Source organism: Vombatus ursinus, unplaced genomic scaffold (genome assembly GCF_900497805.2).
Source record: "Vombatus ursinus unplaced genomic scaffold, bare-nosed wombat genome assembly UNPS02009835.1, whole genome shotgun sequence".
Lineage (NCBI taxonomy): Eukaryota > Metazoa > Chordata > Mammalia > Diprotodontia > Vombatidae > Vombatus > Vombatus ursinus.
In genome coordinates this window covers 27,276,661-27,290,990 of record NW_020949613.1, presented here as the reverse complement: position 1 = coordinate 27,290,990, position 14,330 = coordinate 27,276,661, and the positions used below count along the sequence as shown (strand labels likewise).

Below are 14,330 nucleotides of genomic sequence, written 5' to 3'. Positions count from 1 at the left end.
ATATGAATATATGTATAAAACATTCTTTAGAAAGATAAAGGAATGCAAAGTTTTGAGACTCATTAGTTATTTACAGTTGGGCCATGCCTATAATAATTGAAATCATCATTATTATCACAGGATAGTACCCATATAACTTACCCCATATAGTTATACAGCACCCAGAAAAAAAATGAACATAGTAATGTAACCTTAGGAAAAACCAAGTACACAAATGACTAGGACTTGCTATTTAACAACAAACTGCTGAGAACACTGGAAAGCTAAATAGGAGAAACCAGGTTGATACTGATCTCACACTATACACCACAATAAGCTCCAAATAGATAAATGATCTAGGTATAAATGATTATAACCTAAACAAACTTGAAAAGGGAAAGAAATAACTTTCATAACTATAGATGTGTGTGAGAAGGAAGGGCAAGATACTCCTTGACCAAAAAAGGAATAGAGATGATCATAAAAAATAAAAAGGATCAATTGTGGTTACATAAAATAAAATTTTTTATGCAAAATCAATTCAGAATAAAGAGGGAAAGACGTATTAGGGAAAATATTTTTGTAACAAATTTCATTGATAAATGTCTGGTATCCAATATATATGGGGAGTTCATCCAAATACATAAAATTAAAATTTATTCCACAGGAAATAAATGGTCAAAAGATATGAATAGTCAATTCATAAAAGAGCTAACAATGACCATATAAAATACTTCAGGTTACTAATAAGAGAACCACAAATTAAAATAAATCTAAAATTCCATTTCTCACTGATTGGATTTATCAAAACTGACAAAATGAAAAAGGAAAAGAAAATGACAATTGTTCCGGATGCTATAAGAGGGTAGGGTCCAACTACCATGAAAATAATTTTGAACTATGTCCTCAGAACTATTAAATTGTGGTGCCCAACAGTATCAATCCTGTAAACCAAAGAGATACATATTTTTAATATTTTAAAATATTTTTGTTGTTGTAACAAAGAACTAGAAATAAAGTGAGTGCCTATCAATTGAGGAATGGCTGAACAAATTATAGTATATATTTGTATTATGAAAAATGAAAAGGATTGATTCAGACAAGCACGAATATATATCCATCAAATGGTTCTGGGTGAATGAGAAGAATCAAGAGAATAATTTATATAATGAATGAAACATTTAAAAAGAAAAACAACTCTGAAAGACTTAAGAAATGACTAATATTTGAACTTGCTCTGCTTGACTATACAAGATAAGGCTGTTATTGAGAAGTGGAATGTCATTTGGCAAGAATGAGAGGTTAGTGAGGAATGCAAAAACAAAGAAAAGAAAAGAGTTTCAATGAAATATTTTTAAATACACAAAACAAGGAAGAAGGAAGTTCAGAAAGGGGCCTGGACAAGGAGTGCCAGTACTATTCAATGCCAGTACTACCCTGTTAACCATAATATGTACTTAAACAAACAGGCTGTACAAAAGATTCATAATTTTGTACATAATCTTTTTTTGAGTGTTTTATGTGGAAATTTCATATTTGTTGATATTTTTCAAGTTTAAATTAAGAAGGCTTAGTATTTCAATAAAACTAGATTTAGTTTTTCTTATGAGAAGGTGGTATTAAATGTTTATTGAATAAGCCATCATTCTATTTCTCTTGTCCCTTTCTAAGCCGAACTTTTGGAAAAGCTGTTTATACTCGCTATCTCTACTTTCTCTTCTCTATGTTTAACCATTTGCAATTAGGTTTCTGACCTCACTCTCAATGAAAACGATTCCTTCAAAACTGAACAATGGTACCTTAACTGCTAAATGTAATGGTCCTTCCTCAATTCTCATTTTTTCTTGATTTTTTGGCAGCATTCTGCACTGATGACCACTCTCTATCCTAGGATATTCTCTCTCCTGTGGATTTTTTATGACAGTATTCTTTCCTAGAACTCTTGCTGCCTATCTGATTACTTATTACTCTCCCTGTCAAATTTACCAAATATTTCTAAATATGAGTATCCCAAAAATCTCTCCATCTTATTTTTTTCTTTCTACACTAGCTTACTAGTATATTCTGTATACTAGTTCACTAACTTGGATACCTCATAAGTTTCTATGGGGTTATTTATCAACTATGTAAGTGACTTACAGATCCTTACATCCTGATCTGGGTTCTCCCCTAAATTACAATATCATATCACCAAGTGCCTAATGGATATTCCAAAGCATATGGGGTTTGCCATTTCCTTCTCCAATTCATTTTACAGGTGAGGAACTGAGGTAAACAGGGTTAAGTGGCTTGCTTGGGGTCACACAGCTAGTAAGCAGTTCTGAGCCCAGATATGAACTCAGAAGATGAGTCTTTCCTGATTTCAAGCCTGACAGTCTATCTACTGTGCTGCCCAGCTGCTACCCATCCACACATATATGTATCTATATATAGACATATATACACACATATGTATGTATGTTATGTGTGTACACACACACTCAGTTGTATATAGAAATCCATCTTACGCAACAGGGAAGTAGGAAAAGAAACTTGCTAAGGCACTTGGGAGAGGGGGAGTGCTGTGAAAAGGAGGGCTGAATAAGAGAAGCAGTGGTTAGAACCAAAATAAATTTTTGAGGAAGGAAAGCATAAAAAATAAAAAGGGAGAAGTATAAACAGAAGGCAAATGCATAGTTAGCAATCATACCTAAATGTGAATAGGATGAATTCATCTATAAAATGGAAGCAGAAAGCATAGTGGATTAGAAACCAGAATCCAACAATATACTATTTACAAGAAACATACTTGAAACAGAAACACACAGAGAATTAAAATAAAGGGCTGGAGTAGGGTCTCTTATACTTCACCTGAAGTAAAAATGGCAGGAGTAGCCATCACTATATCAGACAAAGCAAAAGCAATAATGGACCCAATTAAAAGAGATCACTGAGCAAACTACATTTTACTAAAAAGTACAATAGACAAAGAAGTCATGTCAATACTAAACATATGCACCAGATGGCACAGCACCCAAATTCTTAAAGGAAAATTTAAATGAATTAAAGAAGGAAATATACAATAAAACTATACTAGAGGTGGACCTCAATTTACTCACCTCAGAACTAGATAAATCTAAACATAAAATAACTAATAAAGAAGTTAAAGACCTGAATAGAATTTCAGAAAATTTAGATATGACAGAAGTCTGAAGAAAACTGCATGGAAATAGGAAGAGAGACACTTCTTTTCTTAGTTGTACATGGCACTTTCACAAAAATTGTCCATAAATTAGGGCATAAAAATCTCATAAGCAAATACAGAAAAAGCAGAAAAAATAAATGTATCTTTTTGGGACCATATAAAAATTACATTCAGTAAAGATGTCTTGGGAGCATAGATTAAAGATTAGTTGGAAACTAAATAATCCTAAAGAATGAGTGGTTTAAAGAGCAAATCATAGAACAAATCGATAACATCAAGAAAGATAGTGACAACAATGAGACAATATAGCAAAATTTGTGGGATACAGCCAAAGTAATACTTAGGGAAAATTTAGATCTCTAAATGCTTACATCAATTGTATACAATTAAAAAAAAACTAGAAAAAGAAGAAATTTTAAATCCTCAATTAAACAACAAAATATAAATTCTGAAAATCAAAGGAGAAATTAATGAAACTGAAAGTAAAAATAAAACCACTGATTTAATAAAACAAAAATACTAATTTGATTACAAAAGAAGAAAATCAAACTGCCACCATCAAAATGAAAAGGGTGAATGCACTACAAAGAAGTTGAAATTAAAGCAATTATTAGAAGCTATTTTGCCCAATTATATGCCAATAAAAGTGACAATCTAAATGAAATGGATAAATATTTACAAAAATATAAAATGCACAGATTAACAGAAGAAGAAATAGAATACTTAGATAAACCTATCTTAGGAAAAGAAAATGAACAAGCTATAAATAAACTCCCTAAGAGAAAACAAAACCCAGGACCAAATGATTTCAAAGCTAATTCTACCAAACATTTAAAGAACAGTTAATTCCAATACTACGTAGACTATCTGAAAAAATAGTTAAAAAACAAGTCCTACCAAAATCCTTTAATGACTTAAATATGCTTTCGATACATAAACCAGAGAGAGTAAAAACAGAGAAAGAAAACTGTATACTAATTGCCCTAATGACTATCAATTGTAAGATTTAAAATAAAATACTAGCAAGGAGACTACATCAATATATCACAGAGATCATATATTATGACCAAATTGGATTTATATCATGAAGGCAAGGCTGGTTCATTATTACTGTTCAGTTGTTTTAGTCATGTCCAACTCTTTGCAGTCCCATTTGGAGTTTTCTTGGCAATGATACTGATATATAACATAAATAAAATATATATGCAAATTTTGAGGTGTCTAAAATAATAATAAAGGATTATTTATGTAGGGTATTTCAAAAATCTCAATGTAGTTTCAAGCTTTACTAGCTTAAGTAGTTGAGTAAATTTAAGAACTGAAGTTTTAGTAGCTTAAAACTACACTAAAACGTGGGAATACCCTATATAAAAAGATGTCACTATATAATCAAATAAACAAAAGATTTTGTTGTTGTTTAGTCATTTCGGTTATGTTTGACTCCTCCTGAATCCATTTGGGGTTTCCTTGGCAAATAGACTGAAATGGCTTACCATTTTCTTTTCCAGTCCACTTTATAGATGAGGACCTGAGGCAAATAGGGTTGTGACTTGCCCAGGGTCACACAGCTGGTGAGTGTCTGAGGCCAAACTTGAAATCAGAAAGATGAGTTTTACTGACTTCAGGTCCAGCACTCTATCCACTACGCCACCTACCTACCCCAAACACGATGGCCCATTCTAAATTACCTAATATATAGCATATACTCCAAAGGTTGGTCCATGGCTCTTTTCCCTATTTGATAATGGAATTTTCTTATTCTTTTTCTCAGTTTCCCCTCAATTCAGGGGCCAGAAAAATATTTTGCAAATAAAAGTTTATTGATATATTTTGTTTTTACATCACCAGAATTTCTCCTAGTATTCCTCCCTGTCCCTTACCCCTCTCAAAGGGCCATTTCATATAAAAATATCATTTTTAAGGAAAAAAAGAAAATAAAAAGAAGAGAAAAAACTGCAAATCCAATTATATATAGAAAAATCTGAAATATATATGCAATGTTTCACTCCCATGAAGCTCTCACCTCTGTAAAAGTGTGGTATTGGGGTTGGTGGATGTTTTGCTTTGTAATCTTACAACATTCATTTAAAAAAAAACCTTAGTTATTATTTCCATTTACCTTGTTGCAGTCATTGTGCATATTATTTCCTTGGTTCTATTTACTTCACTCTGCCTCAGAACATGTCAGTTTTTATGCTTCTTCGTATTTGTCTTATTCATCATTTTTAAGCACAGCAATACTCCATTCACCTTCATGAACTATAACTTGTTTAGCCATCCTCAATCAATGGAAATCAACTTGGTTCTGAAAGATCTTTTCTACAAGTTTTTTCAAAGGCATATTGAACAACATAACCAGTTTTTACACAAGTGTTTCTAAATAACACTGAACCCTTAAGTAAATTTCAACTTTTCATTTCTATCAACTTCCCAATTTTAGCTATTAATTACAATTAGCATTTTATTGGTCTTTTCTTCTCAACCTCCTTTGCTGGTTCATCACCCATATAATATCACTTCCTAATTTTTTAATTTCTCCAAGGTCCTATTCTGAGTCCTCTCCTCTTTTTCTCAACACTCAGTCACTTGGTGACCTCACTGGCTCCCTTCAGTTCAATTATCATCTCTATGTAAATGACTCACATATCAGGTCCCAATTACATAAGCAAGATAGGAAGGAAGGAAAGAAAGAAAGAAAGGGAGGAAACCAACATTTAGTAAGCATCCACTATGTGCCAAGCGTTTTACAAATATTCTCATATGATCCTTACAACAACCCAAGGATGTAAGTGATAATATTATCCCCATTTTATAATTAAGGAAACTGAGGCAAACTAAAGTTAGACCCTGACTTGGCCAGGGTCACACAGCTAATAAGTAAACTAGCTTAGGCTAAATTTGCACTCAAGTCTTTCTGACTCCAGGCCCGGCACTCTATCCACTGCACCAACTAGCTAACTTCAAGGAGGGACTGAGATCACTAATAGTAGAGGATAACAGGAAAGTCTTCATGTAGAAGTCGATGCTTGAGTTGAATCCTGAAGGAAGTAAAAAAATTCCAGGAGGTAGATCTTGCCTAAGCAACACAGTTCTACATCTTCAATTACTTATTAAACATTTCAAACTTAACACGTCCAAATAAGAAAACATTTGCTTTCCCCAAAACCACTTCCTGCTATCAAACTTTCCTATTTCTGTACAGGGTGCCATTCCTTCAGTCTCTGAAGTTTGTAAACTTGACGTTACTCTCAACCCACATATCCTGACATCAAATCATGCCATTTTAACCTCCACATCTCTTGCATTCCTTCCCTTCTCACACAGACATTACCTTAGTTCAGGTTCTCATCTCTTGCCTACACTATTGCAATGCCCTCCTAATATTACCTCTGCCTCAAGTTTCTCTCCACTTTACTCCATCATCCACACAGCTGACAATAAGTTATTTTCTTCAAGCCCAGACCAGACTATGTAACTCCCTTACTAGGTAAGCTCTAGAGGTTCCTTATTTCCTCTAAGACCAACTATAAACTCTATTTGGCTTTTAAAAACCCTTCACCACTTGGTCCCAATATATTTTTCCACATTTATCATACAGTACTTAATTTTCCACACTCTACAGTCTATCTAGATTGCCTCACAGGTAACAGTCTATCTCTAATGCCCATGCCTTTATGCTGCCTGCCTCCAAGCCTAAATGTGAGTAGTCTCTACTCACATCAGTCTCACATATTCTCTCATTTATTTCAAGATACTACTTGAGTACTACCTTCTACATGAAGTCTTTCTTGACTTCACCAATTTTTAGTGCTCTCTCTCCTTACCTGGTATTTCCTTTGTATGTATTTGCATTATGTAAACTTACATAAACTGTTCAATAAGCCTAGCACCTATGAGAATGTGAGTTATACCGCAGATGCAACTGCCATTGTAGAAGGGTGTTGGGAGATAGCAGCTAGGAGAATTGCAATGACATGTAATGGAGAGACCCTGGAACATGTACAGACATTCTGTAATTGATTCAGGTCTGTTAACCATGTGGTGAGGAAGAGTCCTCTTGAATGACTAGGGGTACATTCTAAAGGTCAAGCCAAGCAAAGCCTCAGCTTCTCTTTCCTCTTGGTCTGGCTTCTTTTCAAGGACAAACCTAAGGCCAATATGTGGTCCCAGGAATATAGGTCACAGTTTACTGACTGAATTAGCATTGTTCTTTTCATTTTAGGTGAAGAAAATTGGAAGTGATAACTTGTGAGTTTTGAAAATTCATAAGAGAGAGTTACCTGAGGTCCAGAATTCTGAGAGTTGAGTCTTTGAAATGTTTATCAATATATTTATCAATATTTTATAAAAGTATATCAAAATACTATAAAGCACCAAGCCCAGCATGAGGTAGAATGAGGACTTATCAGGTAGTGATGATGCATTTAGACAGGAACTTGATACAACCAAAGCTATGTAGAATTTGTGTTAAGTCTGAGTCTATTCTCCCCAGAGACCTAAAAGGTATCAGAGGGAGTGTGTCCCTGAGGTACCGGAGGGTAATGTTTATTCTTCTAATCTTGCTAGACGTTTGTATAAGCTCATTGATGTTAAGTGGTTAAGTGAAACTGGGGTGCTAGTCACTGGTGGATAACAGTGTTGGGGAACTACATTAGACTAGGGGATCAAGCTGATGGCAGTAGATAAGAAATACTCTAAGCCCTCAGGGGTACCTCTAGAACCCTAAAAAGGAGAAGAATCTGGGTTTGTTTTAGCAGAGTGAGTGAGGTCAAAAAACATACTGGCTATTTTAGAGGCAGCTGGAAGCACAATGGATAGAGCACTGGGTCTGGTGTCAGGAAGACCTGATTTCAAATGTACCTTCAGATACTTTCTAGCTGTATGACCCTGGGTAAGTCACAGTTTCCTCAACTGTAAAATGGGGGTATTAATAGCATCTAATTTGCAGGGTTGTTGTAAGGATCAAATGAAATATTTACAAAAAGTGCTTAGCACTGTAGTAGGCACTGTATAAAATGCTTATTTCCTTCCCTATTTATAAATATATGTGAGGTCTCTGTAATTAGAATGTCATCTTTGAGAGAAAGGTTTCATTTTTTTTCTTTGTATTTCCAACACTTATCACAATGTACTATATATTACACTATATACTAAGTGCTAAATAAACGCTTGATTGGTTGATTTTTTGTCAAGCAGTATATTTCTTATTCATTTAACACATGTATCCAACTGAACAAAATGCCTCTTCTTGTGACATCGTAACTCAATAGAACATCTTATAGCCTCTGTAATGGCTATTATGTGTGGCTGTAATGTCTGTATGGCTACTGTATCAGTGTTGACAACTGTTCTTGATAAGCACTATCCCATACTGAAAGCTTAGTTTTACTTCCATAAAATAATATTGTTTTGACCTGGAAGTCAAGCCTCATTGTTACTGTGAGCTCTGGATCAAAGCCTTAATCTCTTCATCACAACAGAGGATGAATTTGCCCACCCCACTCTCCTGAATGATTAGGGCTATCTTCATGGTAATCAATGTGTCCTCACCCATGAAGGCCCTCAATCCCACCTAGCTGCTGCTCTCTTGCTCCCACTTTTTCATTACTCTACAGTATTTTGCAAATGCGTCTACATTTTAAATCAGTATTTTTCTTGGCTTGGCATGTCTCTCTAGTTGGCAAGAAAATCAAACTCCTGGCTAAGATGATTTTTGGGCTCCACAGAGCTTTTTACCAGGAAAATTGTTTTGCAAAGTCATAGTTGGGGGCTTTACTTTTGTCCATTGTTAAAAAGTTAACACCTCGTTTAAACAATTACTAATTGGTTCTTGGACAGCAGATGGTCTAAACTTTTTACAAACATTAGCTCATTTAATCTTTACAATAACCTGCAAGCTAGGCACTATTAATATCCCCATTTTACAGTTGAGGAAATGGAGGCAAACAGCAATTACGTGACTTGCCCAGGGTCATACAGCTAGTAAATGTCTGAAGCTATTTGAAATCAGGTCTTCCTGACCCTAGACCCAGGGCTCTGTCTGTCTCTGCAGATGCCACTAAAATACACCCTTTGTACACTGTTATAATCAGTCAGAGTTTGTGTACTCTTTGTAAAGTCTCCCAGAACTCAGGCTCACCTTTGTAAGTTTTTCTTTTTTTTTTGTCCCAGTCAGACACAGGCAGTGTGTGTGGGCATGATGGGTGCACACACCCACACCCTCACCCACTTTTTTTTTCTATTGTTTCTGGTGAATAGTGAAACTCACACAAGTATTGGCATTTTACATCATGTAAAATGTGTTTTAAACTGTTTGGGGAGAATAAAACAGAAACCAAGGCACAAGGTAGGAAAATGATAAAGTATCATGAAGTAATTGAGTTTTTCAGCTTTATCTATAAAGAGCAACGAGAAGTCAATTTTATCTTTTGTAATTGTGGCACACTGATGGGGTATGATGAGAACAGAAAAAAAGATTCTACAAAAAAGTCAAACATTTCCACAACTGCTAAAAAACTCCATCATGCCATTTCTTTTTCTACAATGTCTATCACTATAATAACTTAATTAAAAAAAACAAACTGAACATATATAGAATGAAATCATCAACTGAAGGTATGCTTGAAAACTTTGGCCAGTATTTTGAATATTTATATAAAAATGAAAATTACTTAAGGGACAAATTATGAACTCAATAAAAGCAAATAGCAATACTACATTTTAAAAATCAATAGATAACAGCTTTCCTTGGTGAAATACAATTTCCAAGACAAGGCTGAAACATACAGTTTATTCCTCTGTATCCACTTCTATTCTTTCTTACTTCTCAATTAAAAAGATCAGAGACTAGGGTATTTAATACTGCCCAAGGGAAGGAAACAGAGACCAAAAAATATACCACATAATAAAAGGAAGGAAAACAATTATATCTTTAAGTGGGGAGAAAAAAAAAGACTCCAGTTAAATAAATGCTACAACAGAATAGAACTTGGAGCTTGCCTATTTCAGTACCTGCAAGTAGTGATTAATGACAAGGAAAAGAAATACGTGTTCAATGCATGGCTTGTTTCCTACTATCTATCAGTCCATCTGTGTACTACTGTACTGGTTACTAGGGCAGGAACAGAGGAAATGAAGACAAAGACTTTGACCTCAAGAGGTTACAATCTAATGAGGGTGAATAAACAAATACAAGTTTATAGCTATTAATTATAATATCACAGCACAATATAAAAGATTCCAATGTTGTAGAGCCATTATGCCGAGAAACCATTAAAATTTTTAGGAATTAATACTTGTTCACTTTTAAGTAGTAAAAAGAATGGGCAGCTAGATGATGCAGTGGATACAGCACTAGGCCTAGAGTCAGAGAGACCCAAGTTCAAACCTGGCCTCAGACACTTAGAAGCTGTGTGACCCCTTGACAAGTCACCTAACTCCATTTGCTCCAGTTTCCTCATCTATAAAATGAGCTGGAGAAGGAAATGGCAAACCACATCAATATCATTGCCAAGAAAACCCCAAATGGGGTCACGAAGAGTCAGACACAACTGAAGCAAGTGAAAATACAAACAGCAAATAGAACACTAGAATAAGCAATGAAAGAACTAGCCCTAGAGATAGAATGTGAGAACAGGGCCCAATGTGTACAGACTGGAGCTACCCAAAAAACAAAGAATATCAGAAGTTTTTGAAGAAAGTAAGAAAAATGGAAAAAAAAAAAGATGGTGAGTTGACAGGCTCTGGGGTGTAGTCCATGGTAACAGGATATACTAACTGGTGCAATAGAAGGACTTTTGGACCGTAAGGGAGATCCATTTCAAAGAATGGATCCACATAACACATGTCTGGAATGTCAGTTAAACTCATCCTTTACATTTTTTTTCAACTTTACATAATGTAATAATATACTACTTACCCGATTAATACTGCTGTTCCTTAAAATAACCTGCACTAGAGTTTTCTCAAATTCTTCCAACTTCTTGAAACATTTTTTAAGTATGTGATTAGATAAAGTACAATCATCGATTAACCTAGTCAAAATACAAACTGCTTCTGTCAAAAAGTTTGAGAAAGGGAGTTTAGAGTCACTGTAAAAAGTTATCAGGCCATCAAGCAACCGAAAAACAGAATCAGATACTGTGGAACAGTCACTTTCAAACTTGTTTAAATCTGTTTTCAAACTACCAGATTCTGTCAAGTTCTTCAGTTCAAGAACATGTTGCAAAAATTGCAGGTGCGAAGATAAAGTTTTTTCTTGGAAGGCACAGTGACTTTTCACAATGGGCAGTTGACATACAGAAATTTCAGAAGATGAAATAAAACTCTCTTCAACATTCTGGGACAGCTCTGAAGGATCAGTTCTATTTTCACTTAACACATCACAGCCAGAGTCTTCCAGCTGACTGGAGATATTCTCAGGATTTTCGGGCTCCTCAGAGGACGGAGGGACAGCTGTGTTTCCTGAAACAAAACAAAAATATATATGACTTAATAATGATTTTTTTGTGTACCTAAAATCTGTTGATTTAAGACTAAAACCATTTGTTGTTTAAACCTAAAATGGTAAATGAAAAAGGTCTATCAAAAGCAATGGACTGAATATTTTGGAAAAAAAAAAAGTAAAACATCTTCAAACCAAATCATCAAAGAAAAGAGCATAACAATGATAGCAAGGAAAATCTTACCTTCACTGGCAAAAGGTACTGAAGATTACTCTTGATATTTCCTCACAAACAAGAAGAAAGGCTTTAAGTGGCTCCTCAAACCCTTCTTTCACTTTCTGCTCAAAGTCATTGATACAAGCCATCTAATTTCTATCTCTCTTCTTGTTTTCATCACAACTTAAATTTCAGAACCACATTAGGGATGATTCCTAGAGTTTTCTCCAGTTTGTTAAGAAAGCTTTATAAGAAAACAAAGAAAGAATGAAACTGGGCTACTTCCTTGGTGTAAAAGAGAGGAAATCAATATGTAAAAGTCTAGGAACGTGGTGATACTCAAAACCATCACCAATGCATTCTAAAATGTCACTGAAATCTTTTGGAAATAGGAATTACATTCAGCCTTCATTCATATGGTTATTCCTCTTTTTAAAGGCAGGCATAAATATTCTCAAAGGGCTGTTCCTCTAGCCAGTCATTCCTTAGGGGAGACAGGAAGAGGTTTCACATCTAGGGAACAGTGGACTAACTTAAGAGTCTGGAAACACTGGTTTAAGTACTGCTTCAGGCATGGATTACATGAGTAGCCATGGGCAAGACACTTAAACCCCCATAATCCCTTGGTACCCCTATGTGACTATCTCTGACTATTAAGTAGCAGCTGGTTTATCAATATGCATGAAGAAAAAGTTTTGATTATCCACAAGAAATACACGTGCAGGTCACCACCACTCCCACACATCAAAACTGATACAGAAGTTACCCAATAGAGGATGTATTTAATTCAAAGAAATAAAAAGTAGTTTAACCTGTATTTTATGAGGTGGGGTAATCTTTTTATATATATGTAATGCAGATAACTATGTGGCACAGTGGACAGAGCAGTAATCTGGAATCATGAAGACTCATCTTCCTGAGTTCAAATCTGGCCTCAGACACTTACTAGCTGTGTGACCCTGGGCAAGTCATTTAACCCTGTTTGCCTCAGTTTTCTCATCTGTAAAATGGGCTGGAGAAGGAAATGGCAAACCACTCCAGTATCTTTGCAAAGAAAACCCCAAATAGGGTCACAAAGAGTTGACATGACTGAAATGACTTAACAACAAATATAAAAATATCTTATATATAAAATATAAACTGACATTTCATATTTATAGGGATGGGAGACTTCAACAATTTGAAAGACCTTCTCAAGTCAGGTGAACAAGCATTTTAATCAGCTCTTAGCACCATACTAAACACTAGGAATATAAGAAAAAAAAAACAGCCCCTACATTCATTGAGCTTACATTCTAATGGTACAAATAACATGCCAACCAAAAAAAAATACACACATACACACAAAAAGGCAAAATTAGAGGTAATATTAAAGGAAAAGTACTGGCAATGGAGGGAATAAGGCCTTTTGAAGAAGGTAGTTGTCAGCAAGTATTTATGAAGCATTTACTATATTCCAGGCACTGTGCTAAATTCTGGGGATAAACAGACAAACAAACACACACACACACACACACACACACACACACAACATTCTTTCAAGGAGCCATCAATCTAATGGGGAGAAAAAGAAGAAAGGTAATTAGGGGAAGACCATAGGCAAACAACTACATACAAATAAAACACACACTGGATAACCTGGAGACACTCTCAGAGGAATGTTGTTAATTGTTATCCTTCATTCTCAAAGAGGAAAAACACAACATCATTACGTTGGAGTCATGGTACAATGCATCTGACTGTGGCTAGGCAGACCAATATGAGCTTGGAAGGCTCTACCACAGGTTGGGTACAAATAGTCCATGTAAACATTTGGGGTGGATATAATAATAAGAACAGGAAAGTCATTAACATTAAGGAGGACTAGGAAAGGTTTACTGCACAAGATGGAATATTAGCTGAGACTTGAAAGAAATCAGGGATACCAGGAGGCAGAGATGAGGAAGGAAGGAATGCTAGGCATGTGGGAAAGAGGCAACATGCAGAGAATCAGGAGATGGAAGGTCTTGTGTGAGAAACAGCAAGGAGGCCAGTGTCACTGGATTGCAAAGTACATGAGAGTAAAGTTGAAGACTGGACAGTCAAGGATACAGGTTAGGAAAGGCTGTAAAAGTCATAGGATTTTATATTTGATCCTGGAATCAATGGAGAGCCATTGGAGTTTATCGAAAAAGAAAGGGACTTAGTCGAACCTACGCTTTAGGAGAATAACTTTGATGGCTGAGTGGAGGATTGACTAAAGGGAGGAAAACTTAAGACAAGGAAGCTATAGCAGAAGTCTAAACATAAGGTGTTAATGACCTGTACCAAGGTGGTGGTAGTGTCAAAGTAGAGAAGATATCATATAGGAGAGAGCTGTGGACATAAAATCGACAGGACATGGCAATTTATTGGATTGGAGGTGGATGGAGACAGAGTAAGAGGCTGAAGATGACACCTGGGTTGAGAACCTGTGTTACTGGAAGGATGGTGGCACCATCAACTGGAATAGAGAAGTTTAGAAGCAG

At 35.3% G+C, this 14,330-nt stretch overlaps 1 protein-coding gene across 1 annotated transcript in view; it reads right to left on the bottom strand.

Annotated features, from left to right (window-relative positions):
* MEI4 (meiotic double-stranded break formation protein 4) overlaps positions 1-14,330 on the bottom strand; it is a 211,250-nt gene that overhangs the window by 154,688 nt on the left and 42,232 nt on the right. Inside the window, 1 exon segment of the mRNA XM_027852861.1 lies at positions 11,082-11,597. Coding sequence (XP_027708662.1) covers positions 11,082-11,597 — 516 coding nt within the window.